Source organism: Gavialis gangeticus, unplaced genomic scaffold (assembly GCF_001723915.1).
Source record: "Gavialis gangeticus isolate Ggan-Ray unplaced genomic scaffold, GavGan_comp1, whole genome shotgun sequence".
NCBI classification, from domain to species: Eukaryota; Metazoa; Chordata; order Crocodylia; family Gavialidae; genus Gavialis; species Gavialis gangeticus.
Window position 1 is genome coordinate 233,542 of NW_017729034.1, and position 25,440 is coordinate 258,981.

The following is a 25,440-nucleotide window of genomic DNA, read 5'->3' on the forward strand; positions in this document are numbered from 1 at the left end:
CGGGAGGGATAAATTCAGGGCAACCTTATATTCAATACAAGAAAAATTATAACAAATGTATAGATTTTCCATATATAGAATCTGATAACTGGGGGGTCATCCTAAATCATAGTCAACTTAGATTTGAGAAAATATGCTACTGTTCCCCCCCTTTGCACTAAGGCCAGAGGAGTCATTGGCTAGACCTTTCCAATGGCTGAGATGAAGCATGGTAATGTTAAGTGCAGGGGTTGATAACCTTTTACTAACAGTGGGCCACCTGGATCTGGATGGTGCTGCCCATCCCCTGCTGCACCCCAGTTCCTGCTTTGTGCAGAGGGACTGATCTCCCACCTTCCCCCACCCCCCCATGCAGCCTTTGAAAGACATTATGAGGGACAATTCAGAGTTGTTAATTTGGTGAGCAGAGGCCGCACTACCCTGCACAGAGTCCTGATCCAACATTGCTCACAAGCTCTCCTGTTGAAGCCTGTTGCGAGATTAGCTGGCCCTTTGTACAATGCAGAACCTGGAATCCAGAGTGAATCCAATGGCTAGCCTGTAACAGGGAATCACTGGGCCTTTAGTAAAACACAGGCCCCAAAAGAGACTGGATCTATCCTGCAGGTCATAGATTACCAACCCCTAGTTTAGTCCAAAGAGTAAATTTCTTGGTAAATTGCTCATAACAGGAGATGATAATAAAAGTCCTGATGTAGTCATGACTTTAGGGAAGCTTCTGTGCTTGCTATAACTCTCCAGTTGGCATTTCAAATACATTTGAGGGCAGGAAATTTTGGGGTATTTCTACACTGCAATCCAGCAGAACATTTGCAGCTTATGCAGACGAACAAAAGCTTTCAGCTTGAGTGCCAACAGCAGTGTATCTGTGGCATTACAGAGCTCAGCTAACTGCCCTGGTATGAGACCACTGTCTGTCCTAGGTGCCACCTAGGGGGCCTTCTAAGGGGAGCCCATGCTGAACCATGAGCAACTCAGGGCTCCACTGTTACTGGTCATGAGCCTTGCTTTTTTAAACTGACTTGGGTGTGTCCCCGCTTCTGGATTGCAACATAGAGATGAGACATTTGACTGAACAAATAAGTTCTAGACTTTGTCCTGTTTCTCTTGTAAAACCATCATTTGTGTGTGGGCCTCTCCTTTAACTAATTATACTTATTTGAACACATAGGTTGAATGTATCACCAGAGTAATGCATCACCCTGAGCACTTTTGGTGATCTCCCTCCTTTATGTTTTGTTCAATTTTTGTTTCCTTCAGGTAAAGAAAGAAACAATCGATCTTCTGGAAATGGGCGTTATAAAGCTGTGCCAAGAGGGCTCTGTGAAGCTGGGACTCTTTTAGTGGTGTAACTAACTGGGATGACTTTTGCAGGTGTATTTCACTTACTGTCTTGTCTGTTATTACTAACTGTGCAATGGCTGACTGTTCCATTCTCCAGGCGCCTAGCAGAAATACCTACTTTGGGAGCTCCCTTTTCTTTTTATAATAAAGTAAAGATCACACCCCCCCCAAACAGGAGGAGGTGTAGTTTTTGTGTAGTTTTTGTGTTGGGGATTGTTGTTGCATGAACACTGTTGTGCTGAAATTCCATGTACATTGACAGTAAAATAGTGACTCTGGATTTTTATCATCCTAAAGATGTTGAAGATGACCTTACTTGTCCTGCCTGCCTCCTGCAGCCCCTCTGCCCTAATGATCTCCTTCCTTCCGTGCCCCTTTAAGAGTGATATCAGACAGCCCCCGCCATTGCTGGCTTCCTACAGGAATTTCTGCCTTTTGGTGTGAGGAGGGGGTTAGACCCTTAAAGAAGCCAGTTCAGTTTCATTCAGACAAGAAATGTTATCCTTACCACTCCTACATTACCATGTTATCTGACTTCGTAATGCCTTGGTGAGAGAGAACCCTCCTATCCCACCCATACCCTGTCACCACTGGAAGTGACTGTGGCTCATGTAATCTTGGCAGTGCTAAGGCTGGGGTGGGGAACTTGGGAGGGTGAGCACTTTCCTGACAGAACACCCCCCCACCCCATGCAGACACCTACCAGGACACGCAATGGGGTTTGATCCTGCCACCTTTACTCAGGTGAGTGGTCCCACCAACTTCAGTGGGGCTACTGCTGTAAGTTAAAAGCTGCAGGGTCATTGTTGAGTTAGGAAAGGATTTTCTTTTCATCTCTGGAGACTTGGCTATACATCCTTGCTTAACAAGCATGCCAGCTTCACCTTCTGGCACCTTCATAACATCACAGGGTCACTTACCCAGCTTGTCTCTCTTTGGGGTTATTCATTATTGCCTTTGAAAAGCTAAATGTGACTTTTATAAACAGTTAATTAAATAGTGTGGTTTGGCCACAGCTAGGCTGTGTGGGCCCCCGACTGCTAGAAACAGAGACTTTTGGCATATTAGCAAGAGGGTAGCATCATGGAGGAGGTCTGGAAGAGCACTTTCCTGCTGACAAGCAGACTGAACAGTTGTTCCTTGCCTTTTTGGAGGGATTGGATCCTGTTGATAGTCGGAACAGTTTCTGTGAACATTGCAAGGGTGTTGTTTGGTTGGTTTGCTGAGCTTTGAGTACTCTGTGATGGTTGAGGATCCCAGCCTTATTGCATTTTGCTTTTTCCTTCCATAAAGAACCTGAAAGAGCCTGAAAGAGAGCACACAAGAGCAATTCTGACCAGATTTTATGTTGCTGAGCTATTGTTGCTGTTGTCTGAGCTTAAGGTTCCCAGCCCTCTCCAGAGAAACTATAGACCCATTGCATCTCAACAGGGTGTCCAAGCATAAAAAAGTTATTACAGACCAGCTAAATTCAGCATTCAGCACCGAGAGTCTTAGTAGTCTTCCCAGATCCCTTTAAATCTTGATTGGACTGCCGTGTACAGAGTGGATCTCCAGTAAGGAATAGAAGTATAGTTAGCTCTATTAGTCTGAAGTCAGTCAGAAGGTAGGGCAGGCTGGCATTTAGACTAACAATTAGTCTCGCTACACATGGAAGCCAAATGAAATGGATGACAGTCAATCTACACAAGAAACTTGTTCAGGTATGCTGAGAGATCTTTTTGCTGACTAGATGCAAGCAGATGAACATCATATCCAAGAGATTCCAGGTAACCAACCTGCTCTGTTCTTCATACCACGCAGCCTGTTCTGACAAGCTGTGCTTCTCTCTGTCCAAGGAACTGAGGAACCACTTCATCAGGGTTTGTTTCAGTTAGTCTCTAATGTGCCTCCCTGACCTTCCTACTGCCAGTGAGGAATAGACTTCTAAAGAAGTCTCTCCCCAGACAGCTTGCCACAGTGCAGGGATTTTGGTGTTTGATATGCAGAACTGGTTTACTAGCATTCAGCACATTGCACCAGGCTGCATCAACACCCCCCCCAACTTAGTCTAACAATATTCTGATCTGTTCTATCAGCTTTACAGCTGGAAGGACACCTGAAGGTAGGTGTTACCCTGTTTCACGGCGAGTATATGTAATCTACAGTGTAGTGTCATTCCAGGGCAATCCACTTACCATCAGATCAGGAAACAATAAAACAGGCCCACTTGCTTCTTCATTTTATATTGAATATTTGTATGAGAATAATACACCACTTCAGAGTCCTTGGGGAGAGCAAAAGGAAACACTGTTGATATCTGTGTTATGAAACTGCCTCCTTTTTCTAAATGTCTTCCTGAAAGGAGATGGAGTTGTGTCCTGGCTCTTTCTTGGGTGCAGTTCTAAAGTCTTGACTATGTAAAAATGGCATCGTGGGGCTCTGTGTTTGTTGGATCAAATGCATTTATTTTATTAGTAAAAAATACAAGTAAAAGATTCCACCCCCACTCCTCCATACTACTAGCTCTGCAGTCACAGCAGAACCTGAAAGCAGCTGGGGCTGTATCTGGTTTGTACATCAAGTAAATTTAGAATTTACTTAATTCGGATGGTGACTCTCAAACTAGCAAAAAGTCCATTTTGCTGTCCCTAAGCTGTGTTGAGCAAACTGAGTAAAATATGCTGGTTTACTGGTTAGTAAAATACAGATGTTTATCAAAGGAATGGTAGAACTGGGCTGAAAAATGAAAATGAAGCAAAGTTTTGTCTAAAAAAGGAAAGCTGGGGTGTTTGGGGTTGAAATTCAAAGCCTCCTGTATCTGGATGCAATTTAATAGGAACGTATTTAGTCAAACAGTGGTGCGATCTGTTAACAAATCCCATTTATCATGCAGGTCAGCTACTGTGTAGGTGGGAACAAACTGGGGGGCTACAGTCTGAATTACTTGGAAGAGCAACAAATAACCTTTTAGTCATTCAAGCCCCTTCTTTCCATAGCTGGATCTCCTTTGAACTGCAGCTGCCATGCTGGCTGCATTGTGGACTAGAGAAAGATGGGAAAAGGGTAGCTGTTAGGGTTGTGCGAAACGGCACCGTTCCATTTTGACTTGCATTTTGACATTTTGACAGAACAGCAGTTCAAATTTCATTTTGATTCAAAATTACTGTTCTGTTTCACTTCATCGGAACAATTTTGCTGTTTCAACGCTGTTTCGACATTTCACCCGTAGGCTATAATGGGGAAGCTAGAAACAGCCTATAACTTTGTCATTTCTGGCCTGATGTGGATGAAACTTGCAGGAATGATAGCCCCTTCTGAGGCCATGAAGCCTGCCAGGTTTCAAGGAGATAGGTGTAAAGGTTTCAGGAAACTGCACCTAAAAGTCTTGAAAGCAAAAAACTCATGTGTATGTGTTAAGCCACAGTGGGGTCTAAACTGCAGGCATGCTAGCCCCTGCTGAGGCCACAAAGCCTGCCAAGTTTCAAGGAGATAGGTGCAGGGGTTTCAGGGAAACTGCACCTCAAGCTGCTGACAAGTAAAACTCTTGACATAGGTGACACTGTGCATGTTAAGGCGCAGCAGGGTGAAAGCTGCAGGCCTGCTAGCCCCTTCTGTGGCCATGAAGCCTGCCAGCTGTCAAGGACATAAGTGCAGGGGGAGTCTGGGTTCTGGGGCCCTGCACCTCTGGCTGCTGACAGACAAAACTCATGACACGGGTGGGTGACACTGTGTGCGTGTGTGTGTGTTAAGGTGCGCCCTCACCCAACTGACACCCAGGCAGAAAGCAGGGCAGTTCAAACAATGCTGCCTTCTTTGCAGTTTTTCTATCGCTCCCCCAGAGCACTGGGATTGGAAGGGACCTCAGGAAAAGTCACTGGCCAGCTACACAGTCAATAATGAGAGCACTCCTCCCTCCCCGCCCCCTCCCTCTCCTTACTTTAGTTTCTGTTTCCCTGCAGGTGAAGCTCAAAATGTTTAGAAAATTTCAAAACATTTTGACTTGCCTCGTTTCATTTCAAGGCTGTTTCGAAGCTCTCTGTTTTGTTTTGGTGTTGCTGTTTCAAGCTCGAAACGAGTCGAAACCGTGCCAAAATGAAACTGCTGGTGAAATTTCATGCAGCCCTAGTAGCTACAGGGATCCTATTTCCCTGTATCTTGTGCTCCCAGTTCACACAGGAAATGATGTATAATGTCAAAAGTGGCATCTAAGAGCTCAGAGGGACTGACACCAATGATTCAGTGCTGTGCATTTGTTCAAGGTATCGTAGTTGGTTTCAGGTAAATGTTGCCTCAGGCTGACACTGAATAGGAGCCCCTACACACTGTCACGCAATGCAGCAGCTGCTTGGCAAAGCCCAAGTAGTCCATTGCTTGTTATAACCCATCTCTGCTTGGAGCAGCTAGGGAAATAAAAAGAGGAGAAAGAGTAATGGATCTGATGGTACCCTAGAACGGCAAGTATCCAGTTTCCACGTAGAAACTGTGCTGCCAGTGATGGGTAGCTCAGAGCTTAGTCAAATCTAACAAACAATTAAACTGTGAGGCAGGAAAAGACTGTAACTATCTTGGAGAACCATAATGTATTAGATGTTTTCCCAACAACTGTCTGAAGTACACCAGCAGCTGTAAAAGATAAGTCTGCTGGGGAAGGGAGAGCTAGTTAATGAGTAATACCAGGAAGTAACAAAGGTTTGAAAAAAACAGCACAGCTTCTGCCTTCAGAAAGGGTCAACAATTTAGTTCTCCATCCCAAATACTTGCCCCTTTCCAACGAGGACATCATGACAAGCAAGAGCAGGAAGGATCCACAACCCCCCGCCTCCAGATGTCCGGATAACAGCGCATTCAGACAACAGAAACTGTCAGCCTGGCAGCCCAAACTCACACCTGCGTCTGTCCTCTCTGGCTTCATTCTCATTGGCGTATTCTGCCTCACCATGGGAGTCTGCCTCATCCTGTCTGCAAAGAGCGTCAAAGAAGTGCAGGTTGGTTTGGGGTGTATTTTTGACATGTTATTACATAGAGATTTAATTGTGTTTAGGAGAAAAATAACAGTGAGCTTGTGCTTCAAAACAAAGATGGTTGCAATAATACTGTGTACTTGTATGTGCTTCCTTCATACAAGTATGTCGGCCCAACTGGTTTAGAATCTGCAGCACCCCTGTGAAAGTATAGTGATCACCAGGAAAAAGATTACCACATTGTAATTTTTCCATGTGCTTAGGGGAGGAGATAGACTGGTCACTGTAATTTACTAGAACATTTAAATAGACATTGGTCATGTTAAAAATCTTTAAAAAAAAAGAAGAAGAAACAACGACAACAAAAGAAAGTGTCCAGGCTTTTTAACAAAATTACTCTAGGTAGACCTGATTGAACATTATGACTGTTTGCAGACATTAAAAAAAAGAGAGTGCTTTACTGGAAGAAGCAATGTGTTACTTCCACCCGGCTCTGCAGCATCTGTACAGATTTGGCAATTCAGGCAGCTTTTTGGTGCTTTTAGCTAAAGCTGATTCAATTGGCTATTAGATAAAAGCACCAAAAAAGATCCACTAAAGCGCCCAGTCTATACAGATGTTGGGCAAGCTGGGTCCAACTAACGTGCTGCCTCTTCTGGGCATGTGCTGGGCTGGGCCATTTTTGGTTTTTTGTTTTGTTTTTTTTAACATCTGCAAGGAGCCTATAAGTCCAAGTGAGAAATCAAAGCTACTGATCATGATCAAATAATGTGAATGGTCATCTATCGATTCACATTATTTTGATGTTTCTGGCAGCTGTTCAGGACCTGTGAGAATAATCATAAATCTTGAAAGCTTCAAAGACTATCACAAGTGGTTAAGAGACCGATCAATTGTTTTGGGGATGCATTATCAGCTTTTTATTTGGTTTGGTTTTCCAGCTATTATCAGTACACTACCAGGTGACTGAGCTGACTAATCACACAAAAGAAATAATCAATAGTCCAAGTTAACTGTTTAGAAAGTACTCATAGGTTAAAATTGGTTCTGTAAACAATGTTGGTGAATACTTATGAAACAGCAAATGCATATGTAGAAACCACTTTCACTTTGTGACTGACTTATGAACACAAAAGCGGTATAAATCCACCAGTAGCATTATTCACAATAAATAACCAGCTCTAGGTATAGGTAAGTAATGGAATATCAGTTTTACACAGGATAAGTTAAAACATATAATGATTTACTCTTGGTTACTCAGTGAATCAATTGTGCAGTACCACCCAAGGTTTCCCAGCCTTCCCTAATGCACATTGCCATATGCAGTATTCAAGTGGAATGGAGCACATAGCATGTACTAGGACTGACGAGGATAACTGGGATATTTTTGTATGACCCAAGGGATTAAAAAAAACAACATGAGAATATTTGTGTGAGCTGGTTTCCTTACATAGAGTGGATTTTTCAGACATTATGATGGCCTTGCAGCTCACTCTGTCTCTGATACTGTATAACCTAAGCATATACTTTCAGCCTTTATTATGAAAAGATGTTGCTAAATATTCAATTATAATAGGGTGTTGGTCATTTTCAGCATTAAAAGCATTTGTTTGGGGTAGAAGGTGCTAAATAAATGCAAAATGTTAAACAGAGCAAAATGGTGCCAATTTAGATACCTTGCTTGCCTCAGTGACTTTTTTGATGGCTCTGTTCTTTGTGTGCCAGCTGGCTTCAGCCCTGCCTTAGGGATTCCTGGTCCACTTCCAGGTCCACCAGGGAGTGTGCTGGGCGTCCCCCCCCCGGCTCAGCAACTGGTGCCATCTGGATTGGGGGGGGCACCTGAGGTTCCCCTGTGGCTGATCATGGGGTGGGGGGGAGCCCCGTGCACTCCCCAGTGGACTTCCAGGTTCGCCGCTGAGCAGGTGGAGGGCCCCCCCCACACTCCTGTGGGACACTCCATGCGCCTCAGCACCACAGGTATCACAAGCCGCGCCTGCTACCTCGAGGTATGTAGAAAATACATTTAAAGCTGCATCTACAGCCAACTCGCTGATTCTCTGAATCGGCATCAAATCTTCAGATTCAGATTTGGCCAGATTGGATCGGGGACAGTGATCCAAATTGACAAATCGAATCACTGTCCCTGATTCTGGCTAAATCCGAATCTGAATCGAATAGGGCCCACTTCGCACACCGCTATCTGTCAGTCAGTTGTTTCACCAGCCAGATGGGATGATTATTGAGCAATGTAAGGGTACACTGCTTTTCTGGGAAAGGAGGAAGTACACTCAGCCCTCAGCTGCCAGGACAGGAGTCTCATGGATAGGGGTAGAATTATCAGAAGAACCTATCTGACTTAAAGACATAAGTCCCTTTGATATTCAATGAGATTTAGTGTTCAAAGTGCCTAAAATGGGCATCCCAGTCTTGAGTGAGTGACTTGCTTTGGAAATATTTGTCCTTTGTTACTTGAATGCTCCTTGGAAACACATGAGAACTGCTTATTGAGTCTTAGCAGCTAAGACATGTGGCTGACTCAAGGGGATGTCCTACAGCATCTGATTCTTGCTTTGTTTCTATGTTGGATAGATTAATTATTCAGACAAATGCCTGAATTGTTCAAAACTGCGTGAAAATCCTTCTAATTGGAATACTGAATGCCTCTGCTCTGCTGACTTCAAGTTAGAGGAAAAAATACAGGTAAGTAACATGAGAAACCACCCACAAACTATAGCTACTAAATTCCTATGTGATATGAAGTATTCATTTGGCTACATAAGACACAAAATCATTTCCTTGAAGTCCTTTATTTTGCTATGTTTCACAAATCTAAAACCCTGGGCATGCTAAATCTTTGCCACTGGTGTTCATTCTGGCACATTCTGTTAACTAAGCAAGGTCAGGCCTCATTAATACTTGGACAGGAGATGAGGTAAAAATAGAGGCTCTAGAAGTTGGTGGCATTTCAAGAGGTGACTTCTTTTCCCTCTGAGTCAGTAGTGTCTATACCCTGGGGGCACAGTGCTGCTAAGTGAACATCTCTCAAAAGAGATTAAATCTTGACCACTTGTTAACTACCATATTTACTTGAAAATGAGGTTCCCACATGGGGAAAACAAAGACTTGCCTTGGATTTGAGGACCAGCCTGGGACAGGTGGGAGCTCTGGTCTGACTTTGATCCCAGGCTGAAGCCAGAGCTGGGCCACTGCCTGCCCCAGCCTAGAATAGTTTTTGGTGGGGGATGGGGAACATGGCTGGGGGGAGCACAGGGGAAATTGAGGGGGGGAGAAACCTGCAGCCTTCCTCCTCCAGCACCCCCCATGCCTGTGCCTGCCTCCCCTACCCTCTGCTTCCCTCCTCCCAGCTGTGCCCTCCCCCCTTACCTTCTATTCCGGCTCCAGCCCCAACCTGGTGGGGCTGGAGGATGCCACCGCTTCTCCCTGGCTAAGGCTGGGCTGGGGCTGTGCTGCTGCAGCATGTCCTGGATGAGAAGAACAGCAGCAGGTAAGGGGGGTGGGCAAAGAGGTGGGGGCAAGCACAGGCATAGGGTGCAAGTGGCCTGGGGAGGTAGGCTGCAGAGGGAACAGGAGGTGGGGGAGGCAGGTATGGGCAAGGGGGGCATATGGTAGGACTGGCAGCAGGGTGGGCAGGAGTGGGAGGGCAGTGGGTAGGGAACTGGCCCCTCACCAATGCTTTCCCCACCACCAAAGTGAGGTTGGACAAATTTAAGATGGCATTCTACTATTTAGTTTCTGTACCTGGAAAATTATAACATCTATACTTTTCCATGAATAGAATCTAATTATTTTAGGGGGTTATCTTAAATTTGAAGTCATCTTGGATTTCAGTAAATACAGTTAACCTCTTGTAGCCCTTTTCACAAGGGCTGTAGTGTTAATGTCCTGGCTCCATTTTCATGTTAGTAATTTCGTTCTAGAGTTTCAACTGGAAAAATTACTTTTTTCTGTCCTAAACTGCTGAAGGATATTGTCACGCACTGTTAAAAACAATGAAAAAAAACTACGCCAGGGGTTGGCAACCCCCAGCATGGGTGCCAGAGCACGCACACTTCGGGACAGAGGGTGGGGAAGGGGCCAGGGCTGTGCTGCCACAATGAGGATCAGGCCCCCATGGCTCTCCCGCCATCTGCCCCTGGTACATCAACATCTTACAAGTTGAGTTTGCTGGTGTTCCTGGCACTCTGCTCAAAAACGTTGCTGAACCCTGAACTACAACAAACAAATAAAACTACATGGGATAGCTATATTTCAGTAGTGATCAGAGTGTGCAATTTAAATTTTTAAAGCCACTATGAGATTCCTCAGCACAGAAGAGGCCACAAAGATATTACGTAGACTAATACATGTGGTGCAGGAATGTTTTGAGAGTTGTAGAGCATTTAAAATCAAAGCTAAAATATATTCCTTTCTTGGCTACAAAGACTAGGTACATATTTCTCCTTAGCCTAGAACTCTTCTAGATAGAGGACTTACACCCTTCTAAAAAACTGACCCTAAGTGACTTAGGAACCCAGCTCCCATTTTCAGTAACTTAGGGGGCCTATATACAGCAATGAGGCTGCTCCTAGAGTGCATCAGAGCAGACTTGATTGAGTCTGCTGAAGCATGGTAATTACCAGGGATCTGAGTTTTCCATTTCCTATGGAAAAAAGTGGATTTCCTTTTTTAAAGGAGAAAAACATGGATTTTACCTTTGAAGCTGGCAACTTCAGGTTTCCCCTTGCAGGCTGGCAGTGTTCCAGCCGACAAGGAGCTACTTGGGGCTCGGGGAAGCAGAGGGAGGGAAACTGAGGACAGGGAGCACCATGTGTTTGTGCATGCACGCGCACGTGTTTGGCAATACAGAAAGGCAGGGTAGTGGGAGCAGCCCACGCAGCTGGAAATGGGTAAGTCTATGGGACGTGGGGCTTGGAGGGCCAGGACTGGGGGACTGTCCGGGGAGCTGTGTGTGGGGCATGAGTGTGTGTGTTGCAGTGTGTGTGTGGAGGGGATGTGTGTGGGAGTCTGTGTACCTTAGGGTACCTGCCGGCACTGTGGGAGGGAATCCAGGTGCTGGGGCTGCAGCAGGGCAGTGGGGTTTGAGGCAACGCTTGGTGCTGCCAATGAGCCCTGCTCAGTGTTGCTGCCAGCAAGGCCTGCCCAGAGGTGCCTGGCCCTCCGGTGGGGGAAGGAGGTGGGAGGGTGTTCTTTGGGGATGGCAGGAAGCCAGGCAGTGGCTGAGGCACCACATGCTGCTCTGCACCACTGGCTGGGGCTGGGGCATGATGGGAAGGACTGGAAGTATGGCTCTGGCCCAGGCCATGCTGTGTGCAGCTGGAGGAGGGTGAGGGGCTTCATGCAGTTTCAGTCCCACTTGTGGTGGCTGCAGCAGCTCCCACTCATGTAAGCAGCAGCAGAGTGAGCCTGGCCCCAGCAGAGGCTGAAAGGAGGAGGGGAAGCCAGTGGCACTATCCTGTTCCAGTCTGGGGCTCTCATGCTACACCAGGCAGCCTAGCCATGTCCTCCCTCCCCCTCCCCAAGCCAGCAGTATCTCCCGACTTCACATGGCCTTCCCTGCCTCTGAGAGCATGGACACCAGCCTCTGGCAGCCTGATCATGCAGCTCCTCACTGCCCCTGAAAGACCCCTGCCCCCTTCCCTTGCTGCAGTGCTGTGAGTCCATGTGGGGCTGGCTGGGGTGGGGGGTAACTGAGGGCTGTGAGTCGGGAGTGAGGAGAACCAGCAGGGATGGAGGGCACCGGGGTGGGGGGGGGGAAGGGAGTATATCAGGACTGCTCAGTGCCACAAAATAGCAGAGGCAGGATAGCCACAGCTGGACCCATGTCCTGGTGAATGAAGGTGGCAGGGAAAGCTCTGATTTTCCATGATAAAAAAGAAAAAGTCAAATGCCAAAATATATAGGTAATTAGAATGTACTTTATGATTGAGGCACTGGTAGGCTTCCAAATTACTTTAAAATGATAAATATATCAATAAAACATTGTGTTCAACTGATACCTATATATATATATAGTTACGTTTCATTTTAATTGTAAAAAACCACAGATTTGGGGTTTTTAATCATAATTTGGGATTTTTTAATTGGAGAGAACAAGGATCCCTGGCAATTACCACGCTCCAGCAGACTCCAGCATTTTGTGTATCAGCGTCCCCATGCTGAAAAATGGTAGTGGGGGCGCTTTAACTAAATCTTGTTTGACGAGCTTTAGTTGAAATGCCCCCACCACCATTTTTCAGCAGCGCGACGCTGATACATGAGACACTCCCAAGTGCTTTAATTAGCACGGCTCTTGGAGCTACTCTATTTAAAGCACACCCTCCCTGCTGTTAGGTACTTGGGAGCTAGCATCTAGATTTTTAAAGATCTTTAGGAACTGACCTCCTGAAGTGCCACAAGGGAGCTTATTCATGTGAATCAAGTTTTGATGGATCATGTCCAATACCTGTTACTCTGAGTAAAACAATATCTTTGAATTACCATAGTATGTCCTACCCAATGATTTCAGACTACAAGGAGTAGGGGAATGATGGTGTTCCACCTCTCCTCTATCCGCAAGCCCAAAGCACATGGATGTCTCACAATAAACTGATCAGCTGTAATGTTAACAACATGAGCATCTAAATAGTCATCATACAGCTGCCTGCACTTGTGAAATGTATCTTTTTGCTTATATCCCCTCTCTGCCTAAGTTCTTCTTTTGAATTCTAGGGTGATGTTTTTATGTACTACGGCCTGCAAAACTTTTATCAGAACCACCGTCGGTACGTCATGTCCAGGAGCAACGCGCAATTGCTGGGTCGAAATACAGATGTAAGATTGTTGCATGATCAATATTTTAGTGCAGGGCCATCCAATTGCTCAGCAGACAGGGGCCACACACCCTGCAGACTGCACCAGTGCAAGCTGTGGGCCTCTTGGACCAAATGACATGTGAGCGGTGCTCTGGCCTCAGTCTCTACATGTTAGCTGCGGTCTCCTGTGGCAGTGAGCTCCCTCAGCACCATGGGTGGGAGCCATACCATACCACCCACAAAGATGGGGTGATGAAGCAAAAGCCAGAAGAGGGAAGGGGAGCCTAGAGCAGCTGGAGCCAGAGGGAGAACAGCAACTGGGTCAGAGCCTGGAGAGCATAAATTAACCCCTCACAGGCTGCATTGCAGGCTGCTATTGTACAGCCCTGTTTTAGTCTAATGTAAGCTTGCTATAGCCTCTAACGCAGGTGTCTGGGTATTTGGCTTGGATAGAGTAATAAGGTAAAGCTTTTTCAAGCTAAGTCACTGCTGTATGGTTAAGCCCGTGTGACATGAGTTGGTGAGAGGCATGGAAGAGGAGAGGAGAGTGATTAAAGCACAGGTCTGGGTTCTGTTCCTGGCTCCATCTCTGACTTGCTGTGAGTGTAGTTGAGTTGATATCCTTCTCTGTACTTCAGATTCCTGCTGCAGTCAGTGCAAATAATGTTGCTCCTGATAGCAGGCAGGTTGTAATGCTTAATTTGCTGGAGCACATCAAGCAGCCTGAGCTCCTGTGGTTGAAGGTGCTGGAAAAGCAGATTGCGTATTCTTGCTGGCTTCAGTGGAATGGGGTCAACTTCAAAAAATGATTTTGTAACTCTGGTGACCGTCTCAACAAACTACCAGTGGCACTGAACTACCCTCCCCTAAAAGTCCTTTTAATTTGAGGTTGAGAGTCATGGCTGGAAAATTTTGGGGAAGGTTGCATTATTGCTTCACCTGCTGTATGTTATCTCAGGATGAATAAAGGAAATTGGTCCTGACTCCAGACCTATCAAACCTGTTCCTTCTGGGAGCACTAAATTATAGAGGAGTCATAGAATCGTAGAAACTTAGGGTTGGAAGGGACCTCAGAAGGTCATCTAATCCAATCCCCTGCTCAAAGCAGGACCACCCCCAACTAGATCATCCCAGCCAGGGCTTTCTCAAGCCTAAACCTAAACCTCCTTTGCTACAACTTGAGACCATTGCTCCTTGTTCTGATATCTGTCACCACTGAGAACAGTCTAGCAGGGGTGGGTAATTATTTCAGGTAAGGGGCTACTTACCAAGTTTTGCCAAGCTGTAAAGGGCCATATGGGTAGCCCCTCCCCTTGACAGGTGCCCCACCCCCTGGTTGCCATCCTGGAACTGGAAGTCCCACCCCTAACCTCTGACCTTTGCTACCAGAAGACCCTCTCCTTGGCCCTGGAATTATTCCTTTGGGGAAGAGGGTTTGCCATCTTAGGGGGGAAAAACCAAATAATGTACTAAAAATCAAATACCCATAATAATATATTTTAATTTAATTTAAAAAAAAGTCTTAATTGTATGCATTTGTGGTGTATATGCAGAAATAATTGCATATGGGGGTTTGTGTGGATGTGTGTGTGGGTATGGGAGCCGTAGAGTGGCCCTACTGGCTAGGCAGGGGCTTCTGGCTGGGGATGTGGGGCCAGGATGGCCCTGCTGTTGCAGGAGCCTGCTGGCACTTCCCCTGGGTCTTAGATAAATATAAATATTAATTTTCTAAATGTTTTAGGGGCCCCACGGGCTGGATAGAATGGCCTGGCAGGCCAGATGCGGCCCACGGGCTGTATTTTGCCCACCCCTGGTCTGTTTCCAATCTCTTTGGAACTAGCCTTCAGGTAGTTAAATGCTTCTATTAAACCCCCCTTCTCTTCTTCAAGCTAAATAAACTTAGTTCCTTCAGCTTCTTCTCAGAAAGTCATGTGCCCCAGCCCCCAAACCATCTTTGTTGCTCTCTGCTGTACTCTCTCCAACTTGTCCACATCGTTTCCATAGCGAGGAGCCCAAAACTGAACATGGTACTCCAGATGTGGCCTCACCAGTGCAGAATAGAGGGAAATAACTACTTCCCCTGACCTGCTAGCAATGCACCTACTAATGCAGCCCAGTATGCCGTTAGCCTTCCTGGCAACAAGGGCACATTTCTGATTTGTATCCATCTTATTGTCCACTGTAACCCACAGGTCCTTTGCTGCAGACCTACTCCTTAACCAGTCTGTCCCAAGTCTGTACTGGTGCATGGGATTTTTCTCTCCTCAGTGCAGGACTTTGTACGTGCCCTTGTTGAACCTCATGAGATTTCTCATGACCCAATCCACCAATTTGTCTGAGTCACTCTGAATCCTAGCCCTGCCCTTCATCATATCTGCTACATCACTCAGCTTGGTGCCATCTGCAGACTTGCTGAGGATACAATCCATCCCGTCTTCCAGATCCTTAATGCAAATATTAAACAAAACCAGCCCCTGAACTGACCCCTGGGGCACTCCACTTAATACAGGCTGCTAATTAGACATTGAGCCATTGATTACTACATGTTGGGCCCAACAATCCAGGCAGCCTTCTGTCCACCTTGCAGTCCATTCATCCAACTCATAGTACCTCAGCTTGCTTGAAAGAATGCTGTGAGAGATGGTATCAAAAGTCTTGCTAAAGTCAAGGTAAAGCATGTCCACTGCTTTCCATGAATCCCCAGAGCCAGTTATCTCATCATAGAAGGCAATCAGGTTGGTTAGTCATGACTTGCTTGTAGTGAATCCATGCTGACTGTTCCTGATCACTTTCTTCTCCAAGTGTTTAGAAATGGATTCTGGGTTAAGTAATGGTTTCTGTTCCATGATTTTTCTAGGGACTGAGGTGAGGCTGACTTGTCTGTAGTTCCCTGGTTCCTCTTTCTTCCCTTTCTTAAAGATGGGCACTGTATTTGCCTTTTTCCAGTTGTCTGGAACCTGCCCAGTCACTAGGAGTTTTCAAAGATAATAGTCAGCAGCTCTGCAATCACATCAGCCAACTCTCTCAGCACCGTTGGATGCGTTGCATCTAGCCCTATGGACTAGTACACATCCAGCTTTTCTTAATTGTCCCTAATCTGTTCTCTCACCACTGAGGGCTGCTCACCTTCTCCCCAGACTGTCCTACCTGGTGCAGCAGTCTGGGAACTGATCTTGCCTGTGAAGACCAAGGTAAAAAAGGTATTGAATACTTCAGCCTTTTCCTCATCATCTGTCACTAGGTTGCCTCCCCCATTCAGTAAGGGACCCACCCTTTCCCTGACCTTCCTCTTGTTGGTAACATATTTGTAGAAACCCTTTTTGTACCCTTCACATCCCTTGCTAGCTGCAACTCCATTTGTGCTTTGGCCTTCCTGATTTCATCCCTGCATGCTCCAGGAATACTCTTATACTTCTCCCTAGTTATCTGTCCAAGCTTACATTTCTTGTAAGCTTCCTTTTTGTATTTATGCTCACCAAAGAGTTCTCTGCTAAGCCAAGTTAGTTGCTTGCCACATCTGCTATTCTTCCTGCACATCAGGATGGTTTGTTCCTGTGCCCTCAGTAAGTTTTCTTGAAAATACAACCAGCTCTCCTGCACTCCTGCCCCTCAGCCTGGCCTCCCAGGGGATCCTGCCCATCTGTTCCTTGAGGGAGCCAAAGTCTGCTTATCTTAATTCCAGGGTCCTTTCTCTGCTGTTCTCCTTTCTTCCTTTTGTCAGGATCCTGAACTGAGTCATCTTGTGGTCGCTGCTGTCCAACTTGCCATCCACTTCTACATCCCCCACCAATTCTTCCCTGTTTGTGAGCAGGTCAAGAAGAGCATGGCCCCTAGTTGGTCTCTCCAGCACTTGCACCAGGAAATTGTCTCCAACGCTCTCCAAAAACTTCCTGGGTTGCCTGTGCACTGCTGTATTGACCTCCCAGCAGATGTCAGGGTGATTGAGAACCAGGGCCTGTACTCTGGAAACTTCTGTTAATTGTCTGGAGAAAGCCTTGTCTACCTCATCCTCCTGGTCAGGTGGTCTATAGCAGACACCCACCACAACGTCACCGTTGTTGCTCTCCCCTCTAATCTTAACCTAGAGACTTTCTAGAGGCCTATCTCCAGTTTCATACTGGAACTCTGAGCAATCAAACAGCTCTTTTACATACAGCACAACTCCTCCTCCTCTTCTCCCCTGCCTGTGTTTCCTGACCAGTTTGTACCATCCATGACACTGCTCCTGTCATGTGAGCTATCCCACCACATCTCTGTTATTCCAGTCACATCATAGTTCCTTGACAGTGCTATGATTTCCAGTTCTTCCTGCTGGTTTAAATCATAGTTTAAAATGAATACACAAATCCCCCTCCTTCCAAGTGATAGTTTTTAGCTACAAATTCAGCTCTGTTGGGCAGTGGCTTTGGATACACTGGGGAATTAGCTTTCTGCTTCTTAATTAATTAAACAGGCTTCTAATGTTTTTCTTTTTTTGTTGTTGGGGGAAGTAAAGACAGAATCATGTGAGCCTTTATGATTCAGAAAGGGACAGCAGGAAGAATTCGACATATGATAAGGCAACAGCGTCTACCACTAGAGGAAATAAGAGATAAAATCACTGTTAACTGTGTAACTCACCCTCACAAACTTAAAACTAATTTACCCTGATTAAAAAGTAGCTTCCAGCTGTGCTGTCTGGCCAGTTTTTGTGGTTTTGCCACCATAGTTGTCTCTCTCTGCTTTGCAAGTGCTTCCTTCTAGCTCTCAAAGCATGTTCCCATGATAACTACTTTCCCATGCATGCAGCCCATGCCTGCTTTCCTGTTTGCACATATGGGTAACAGCTTGTCAGTTCTAGGACAGCCCAACAAACAGTATCAGAGGCAGAGCTGATGAACATTGTTTTCTTACTTAACCCAGAAGGTTTGCAGCTGCTCTGTGAATTGGTATCAGAGGGCAATTCCAGCAGAAAAATGTCCACAGTGACTTCAGACCTCCTGGAGGTGACATTAACCATAGACTTGAAAGGGGCAGTGCAGCCCCTTGCAGGTGACCACATTTCTTACAACCCAAAGAGGGGAAAGGTAGGCCCAGACCCAGAGTTTCAAAAATAAGAGAAGGATAAAAATATTGAGCTGTGCTATCTTGAGATCTGGCTGTGGTTTATAGCTATAGCCTGCAGTAGAAGAGAATTAGACGGGCTGTGTTGCCACAGGAGATCCTCTAAGGAGCTGAATGGATCTGAGGTCATGTAACAAGCCACTGGCAGTGACTGGAGCAGAGCGCAAGTCTGCTAATGCTCTGTCCATTGACTCATTCCATGTGGGTTTGTCTCCAAAGTGACTGAGGCCCTGGAGACTCCTAGGTGTTTAGTGTTTAAAAAAAATAAAAATAAAAAGGGGAAATAGATAAAATATTAAGCAAAAGATTGCTTAGGAAAAGATGTAATTGTTCTGTGTCCTTACATTCAGATTCGTAACAGCAAATGTGCACCTTTCTCAACCTATCGCAACGGAACTCCCATGGCTCCATGCGGTGCTATCGCCAACAGCATGTTCAATGGTAGGTGTGTTCCACATCTCATTTATTCAACTGCCTGGCTGTACCCAGTGGAAACATCTCTGTGGCCCTGAGTCTGCCCAGAGCCCCACTGTTGGTCTCTGCTCCCACTTGTGGATGTTGTTAGGCAGTGTGACTGGAATGGAGATGCCAAACAGCAGTGAATAGCATCCTACCACTTTGCCTGCAAGCCTAAATACATTGGCATGTCTAGAGGATTGCAAGGAATCCTACAAACCATTTGCAGGATTGAGCTTCTGAGTAGCCTAGGAAAGTAGCTTAGCTGGAAAGTGTGCAGCTGGGTGAGCACAGAAGACCCAGAAGCTAGCTTCATCGGGTGATGTGCTTGCAAGTGTGAAACGACACATTCTTGCAATAGAAAATCTTATTTGGGCCCAACCTAAATCCTCCGTTACATGGATTTAACTACAGCTGTGATTTTAAATCAGTACATACCCTTATGTGGACACATTCCTAGATTGTTTTAATCTTCTCTTGGAGTGATTTAACCTGCATTGGTAAATTTCCAGGTTCAAGTAAATTGTTTTAAATCCTGATCTGCAGAATGTTTTTATGCTCAACTGTCAGTCGTGGGTGTGGTCTTTTTCTCCCAACATAGTTACCTCAGAGCAGCATCCCTAATGGTGGTGATGGTTGTCCATCACATGCTGTAGAACTCTGTTCACACTAGGGAGTTGTGTCACTAAAATGTTATTGGTGTAGTTGAACTATTACAACTTCTGTGTGTAGACAAGACCAAAGTGTGCATACATAGGCCCTGTCTTCATGGGCATAGAAAGTGTGTATTTCAGTCTTACTAGCCCAGTTGAATTCATCTAACCTGTTTGAAAAGGCTTCTTACCACTTGCTAAAAGAGAGAGAGGCACCACTCTTCCATGCAGACCAACCAATATGGCTTCAGACATGTTAGCCTGTGTCTCAGTGAGACTTAAGAAAGCTTTTCAATCATGTGACATAAACATCATTCGAAAAATGCACTTTTCTACCCAGGAGATTGTACCAGTTTTCAAATAATTTGTAATTAGACTTGTTCAACTTTACTGGATAGTCTCATAATGACAAATCAGGATGTTTCCTTAAGGCACAGACTCCCTGGTCTTTATGTTCACTTCCAAAAATATTGATTTTGTATAGTAAGCGAGCTAGCTATCTCACTTTGACATCTCAGTAGAGAAGAGGCACAGGTTGCTTTTATCTTGATACAGGGAACTGAGGGCAGCTCATGATAGGAAGTATAATATTAGCCTTATTTACATGGAAAGAAGCAACCAGTTTCTTGATTCCTCTGGGATTTTAAAAGAAGAAAGCTGCCCTGAATAAGCTCATTTGCAGTAAAACACACTTTTTCTAATGCTGCAGTCATTCTCCTGTTGTCTCAGTATACTCTATTTTGTCACATATGACACACCCTGGAATATAATACCTTTTTGAAAGGCGGAACAAAGAAAAAAAGATCTTTCCTTGTAGTAAGTAACTGAGTAGCAGCAGTCTTTGAGATTTCAAAGATTGTTCTTGTTTAAGGCTCTTCAGTGGTAAACTTCTGGTGGAATACACCAAATGGGTAGAGGCTGAAAAAAATCATAAAATATTCTCTTATCTCTTTATTTCTCTCTGTTCCATGGAGGGGGAGGGGTTAGTGTGTCTGTGTAGGTGTGTGCATACACATACATGCACCCACCTTCAAGCTTTCACTTGGTCATGCTAATTACTGAAGTGACAGGTGGCAGTTGCAGGGCAGTTAATAATACATATTACTTTTGATCCTTCTGCAGATACAATTTCTCTTTTTTACTATACTAATTTATCCACTGCTATCCAAGTCCCACTACTAAAGACTGGAAATAGTTGGTGGACAGATAAATATGTGAAGTTTCGCAATCCAACATCACACAACCTCACTTCTGCATTTGCAGGTAAGAATTATTTCATTTGCATTCCCTTATTTTTAAAGTCTGCCTGCTGTGGGTGGACACCCCCTGAGACAGGCCCAGGCCTTGTGAGAACGGTCTGTGTGTTCTCCCCACTGGCAATTAATTTATCCAATGGAAAAGCCATGAGAGCAACCTCACAAAACCCTCTCCAGGTTCTCAATGGAAAAACACCATAATCAGCATCTTGGATGGAAAGACATATAAAGAGAAAAAGATTTTCCAGAAAGACAGAAAAGTGAAGTCTTTCCCCTCTCTTCTCCTTACTGAGGAAGACTGTTGGGCAAAAAGAGTGAATAAAGTGGGACTTATTGTCAGATCGTCATCTTCATTAGCTCTTTGAACTGATGACTAGCTGTCACTATTGACATTAATAGCATCACTACTGATAGTGTTGCTGTTAGTTTATATTTGTATTGGGGGAGGACCTGTGAGTACTAATCATGAACCAGGACCCCACTTTGCTTGATGCTGTACAAATGCTGAGCAGGAAAATGGTCCCTGCCCCCCCAAAAAACTTGAAGTCTGTGCAAGATCAGCACCACAGCTGCCAACTGCAGATGAATAATGCATAAATGTTGACCTATCTTTCTGTGCATTTTGTGAGCAAAGAGAAAAGAAACAATCTATCAAAGCACAGGTAAACAATTAATTGCAAAAAGCAGGGTAGAGATGCACCTTATAGCCTAACTGCATGAGAGATTCATTAACTTTTGTGATCTCCAGCTTACTTCATCAGATGCTATGAAAAGACATGCAGAAAACAGGCTATCAAAAAGAGGGGGTGATAAGGTTAAGTGTGGGAGCATTGCCATGTGATGAGAGTATGGAAGGTAGGAACCAGAAATAATGGTAATAGTTCATGCACAAATCACTTTAATTCTTTTGCACAGGTTTCTCTATTACATAAGGATTATTACATTTACCTACCACATGGGTATATAATTAAGCTCAGTTCATTCATGTTCTAAGATCTTTGGATGGAAACAGCTCTCTGCTGTGCCTGTCTTCTGAAAGCAGGGCAAAACCTCTGTCCATTCAATGCTCTTGCATCCTCAGTTAAACATCAGAAGCCCAGCAGGAGTCAGTAAGTAACTACTTGTCTGAGCAGCATTCCTTCCCTGTTCTCCATTTTCCTCCCCAGGGACAGCAAGGCCTCCCTATTGGCAGAAACCAGCCTATTTATTGGATGAGGAGAATGAAAGGAATAATGGTTACATCAATGATGACTTTATCGTATGGATGCGGGTGTCAGCTTTCCACACTTTCAGAAACCTCCACCGTCGCCTCAGCCGCACCAAGCAGTTTGTTGATGGTCTCCCAGCAGGGAATTACACCTTTCGCATTTTCTACAGTATCCTTTCATCATGCCTGATGTATTCCTTCATTTTTAGATAGGTATAAATTAGATGATAGTTGGCTTGGCAGCATTATAGCAAGAAATAAAACCCTAAGGAAGATCTCAATTTTGATGACAACTCTGGATTTTCTGCAGTCTGCACTAGTGGCTTTAGACACATCTCTCAAGTGCTTTGTATCAGGCCAGCTTAAGCCATTGTACCTCAGTTCTGATCCCGCTGCTTGTCTGATGGTTAGTGACGAAGCACAGCAGTGGCAGCTTTCGTACAGAGGTTGGGAAACCAACTTGTTCCAGGTAACCTAAAACAGGAATTAAAATCAATATATTTTACACTGAGCTACCTTCCAGGGGTAAGATATTCATGTGTCAGAGGGCCTTTTCCAGTTGAGTATGTGTCAGTGGAGAACAGGTTTATTTATTCTTTTATCAGAACAAAGGCTTTTCTATGCTGAAAGAGTCTGTGCTGCTATGGCTATGTCAGCAGAGACCCCTCGTGGAGATGCAACCTATGGGAACAGGAGTTGTTATGCCAGAGTAGCAAGGTCTTCTTCCCAAGTGTTAACCTTGGGCTGCCTGAAGTACTGCTCCATTGACACTGCTGCATCTACCCCTGGATGGTGCTGGCATAAGTCATCAGCCTAATGGCGTGACTTTCTCATACTCCTAGGTGAAGTAGAAAGCCAACAAATCTTTGTAATAACATCCTGTTCTAAGAGATGAAGCCTGGGATGCTAGTGTCTCACAATGAAGAGACTGGGATATCCTACAAGCATTATGTAGAGTGTTGGCATGTCAGGGCCTGGTGTCCGCAGGAGGTGGTTCTCTTGTACAATATCCACCCAGATTTCCCAATTAATTTGATGTGTTCCCTTTAAATATTATGGGCCCAGTTAAACCCTGATGTAACTCCAGTGCATTAAACAGTTACATGACACATGACCCTGACATCATGACATTAAAGGATCCAAGGGCTTTTCCATAGTCTGCCTTGTAAAGGCACACCAAAGGTCTTCATAAGCCTGGTGGACTATAGGGCCAGTGTAGTTGAGGCAGGCCAATGGCATACAAGGGAGTGATGTATGTTTGGCTACCTTGAACTCCCCAGCCTGAATGATCAGGTACCTGTTTACAGGGCACTGAACGCATGCCCCTGGAACTATTATGAGAGGCCATTGTGCTGCATGTGTGAACTTCTTACCTCTATCCCACCAACTTGAGGCAGCAAAAGATATTTTTGCCAACTCTTCTCTGTACATTTCATCATGACAGTGTAAAGGACTGCAGCATAGGTGGTCTAGCATAATGGTTAAGCCACTGAGGGAAAGCAGGGCCTGGGGCTGAGTCAAAGGGCAAGATCCATATACCAAAGCCAGAGAGAAATCCAGAAGCAGAGTCCACAACATAGTCCAGGGTCAGGATCCAGGGATCAGATGCCAAGTACCAATCCAGAGAGCAATTCACATGGCAAAGTCTTAAAACAAAACCAAACCGGGGTCACGAGCCAGGAAAAAGAACCACAGGGAAATCCAAAGCTGGAGTCCAAAAATAAGCCAAAAACCAGGGTCAGGAGCCAGGATAACCAGAGTGTAAGAACTAGGAGGCTTGCCACAGCAAAACTGTTGACTGGCCTGCAGACCCAAGGCCCAAGTTTTTGATGCCAGTGAGGAGACTTGCTGCTCCTAAATTGTGGGAGAGTTAAGTAGCTGGGGTTTACTGCTGGTGTGGCTGCTGGGGTTCTTGGCCCAGGCAGGTCTGCCTGGTCAGCGTCGTTGACAGACAATATGCTACAATTTGTTAATGAAACTTTAACTTCACCCCCATCAGATTTCCCGGTTTCTAGGTTCAAAGGGAAGAAATACTTGATTCTCTCGACTGTGGTGTGGTGTGGGGGAAGCAGCCTCTTCCTGGGAATTGCCTATACAGTTTCTGGTGCAGTGGTAATGCTGGCAGGTTTTATCATAACTGCCATTCACTTGAAGCTCAAAAAAAGGAAAACTTACTTTCAGAGATAACTAGACAATATGACTCTTTGGACCAAGATAAAGGCAGTCCTCTGAAAAGAGGACAGAGAAGCATGGACCTTTCACACATTCCTCCTCCCTGTAGAATCACTGCAAACACAGAAGAGGTGGTGAACACAGAGGTGTCCCGAGCGTTGTGATGTTCTTCTGTAACACAAAATAACCACAAGTTCATCAGGTTATTCCAGATGAATGACCCCACATGTCAGTCGTCTACTAAGAACCAATCTTTAGGATCTGAGAGGCGTTTGTGCTGTTTGGACCACTGTACTTATTTGGAATCCTGAACTCCAGTGCCTTTATAGAGAAGTGAGACTGGACGGGGCCTCAAGAGATCATCTGAGTGATTACCGAGTGCAAATGCTGGGCCAAAACTCAGGTCTTCAGATTTTGCTGAATCCGTAATCAGGCAGCCCGGGTGCCATCTTTGTGGGATGGGGGAGGCAAGAGGGGGGACTAGACAAAACAGCTACTCCTGTAGTGACACCTGACCACACCACTGTAATTTGCATAGCAGGAGCTGGTGCTGCCCCTGAGTTGGTGGCTGCTTCAGCTGTGGACCTCTCTGTGTGAAGTAATAGTCTATGTGAAGTAATATTTGTAGTGAAGCTTAGGCTTCTAAGGCCAGATCCAGATGTGCAGGCACGTGAGATTTGTCGCCGCAAACCTCTTTGCGGTGCCACAAACTGCATGTGTTGCATATTAAACCATGGATGGCTGCCTGCTCACTGGGCTGCCTGCTTTCCTGTCTTGAGGCACACTGCACCCCAGGCAGCTGCTCTACGGCTCGCTGGGGCACCACATGGCATAGCACAGGGCTCCTGCACTGAGGCATGCAAAGACAGGGGATCAGCCAGCCTAGGGCTGCCTGTTCCCCTATCTCAAGGTACACTGTGCCTCAGCCAGCTGGGGAGCAGCTGGCTAGGGTGCCGGGTGCCTCAATGCACAGGCTGCCCCATCTCCACGTGCTACTCCCTGGCTGGCTGGGCCACAGGGTGCTTCAGCATGGGGGCTGCCTGCTGGCTAGCCCTGCACTGAGGTACCCTGTGCCCCAGCCAGGCCCCCTGCAGCACACGGAGCAGCAGAACGGTGTGTCCTGCTGCAAACCATGTGAGCAGGGGCATGCACTGCAGCATAAAGTAGCAGCATCAATTTGTGCTGCTACTATTTGTTCTGCTGCAAACACATGCCCCTGCTCACGTGGACGCTACCTATGTGTCTAAATCGCTGTTAGAAATGGGACTTAGGATTCTAAATCATTAAGACACTTTTGAAAATGTTACCCTCTGTGACTCGGTTGGAGTCACTGAGGCAACAACCTGTGCCAGCGCTGGGATTAGAACTCAGGAATTCTGGCTTCCTGCCCTGTGTTCAGACAGACCAGAGGACTGTTTTTCGCTCAAAATGGAGTTTCAGGAGCTGCTATGCATTATAGGTGTATAAGCCACAGAACATTTGTCACTGGTTTTA

The 25,440-nt window shown here is 45.6% G+C and overlaps 2 protein-coding genes across 3 annotated transcripts in view; both read left to right on the forward strand.

Moving 5' to 3' along the window:
• The window catches only part of LOC109304550 (protein CMSS1-like), a 52,835-nt gene extending 51,195 nt beyond the window's left edge, over positions 1-1,640 (forward strand). Inside the window, exon 10 of the mRNA XM_019527225.1 lies at positions 1,261-1,640. Coding sequence (XP_019382770.1) covers positions 1,261-1,344 — 84 coding nt within the window. The 3' untranslated portion in view covers positions 1,345-1,640. The remainder of the gene's footprint in view (positions 1-1,260) is intronic.
• A 4,316-nt stretch (positions 1,641-5,956) lies between these two features.
• LOC109304549 (cell cycle control protein 50C-like) lies at positions 5,957-24,380 on the forward strand. 2 transcript variants are annotated; one of them, XM_019527223.1, is made up of 7 exons: positions 5,957-6,311; positions 8,877-8,987; positions 13,017-13,118; positions 18,553-18,643; positions 20,434-20,574; positions 21,734-21,943; positions 23,774-24,380. In XM_019527223.1, the coding sequence occupies exons 1-7, from the start codon at positions 6,108-6,110 to the stop codon at positions 23,959-23,961; spliced, it is 1,047 nt and encodes a 348-aa protein (XP_019382768.1). In that variant the 5' UTR covers positions 5,957-6,107; the 3' UTR covers positions 23,962-24,380. The 2 variants fall into 2 exon arrangements, with proteins under 2 accessions (XP_019382768.1, XP_019382769.1); XM_019527224.1 differs by lacking the exon at positions 8,877-8,987.
• Positions 24,381-25,440: the final 1,060 nt, after the last annotated feature.

Bases quoted from the DNA above. Each gene is read 5' to 3' on its own strand.
- LOC109304549 (XM_019527223.1), top strand. From the start codon at position 6,108: ATGACAAGCAAGAGCAGGAAGGATCCACAACCCCCCGCCTCCAGATGT. The intron at 8,988-13,016 runs GTAAGTAACATG...TTTGAATTCTAG, and splicing joins AGTTAGAGGAAAAAATACAG to GGTGATGTTTTTATGTACTA. The intron at 20,575-21,733 runs GTAAGAATTATT...TTTCCTCCCCAG, and splicing joins CCTCACTTCTGCATTTGCAG to GGACAGCAAGGCCTCCCTAT.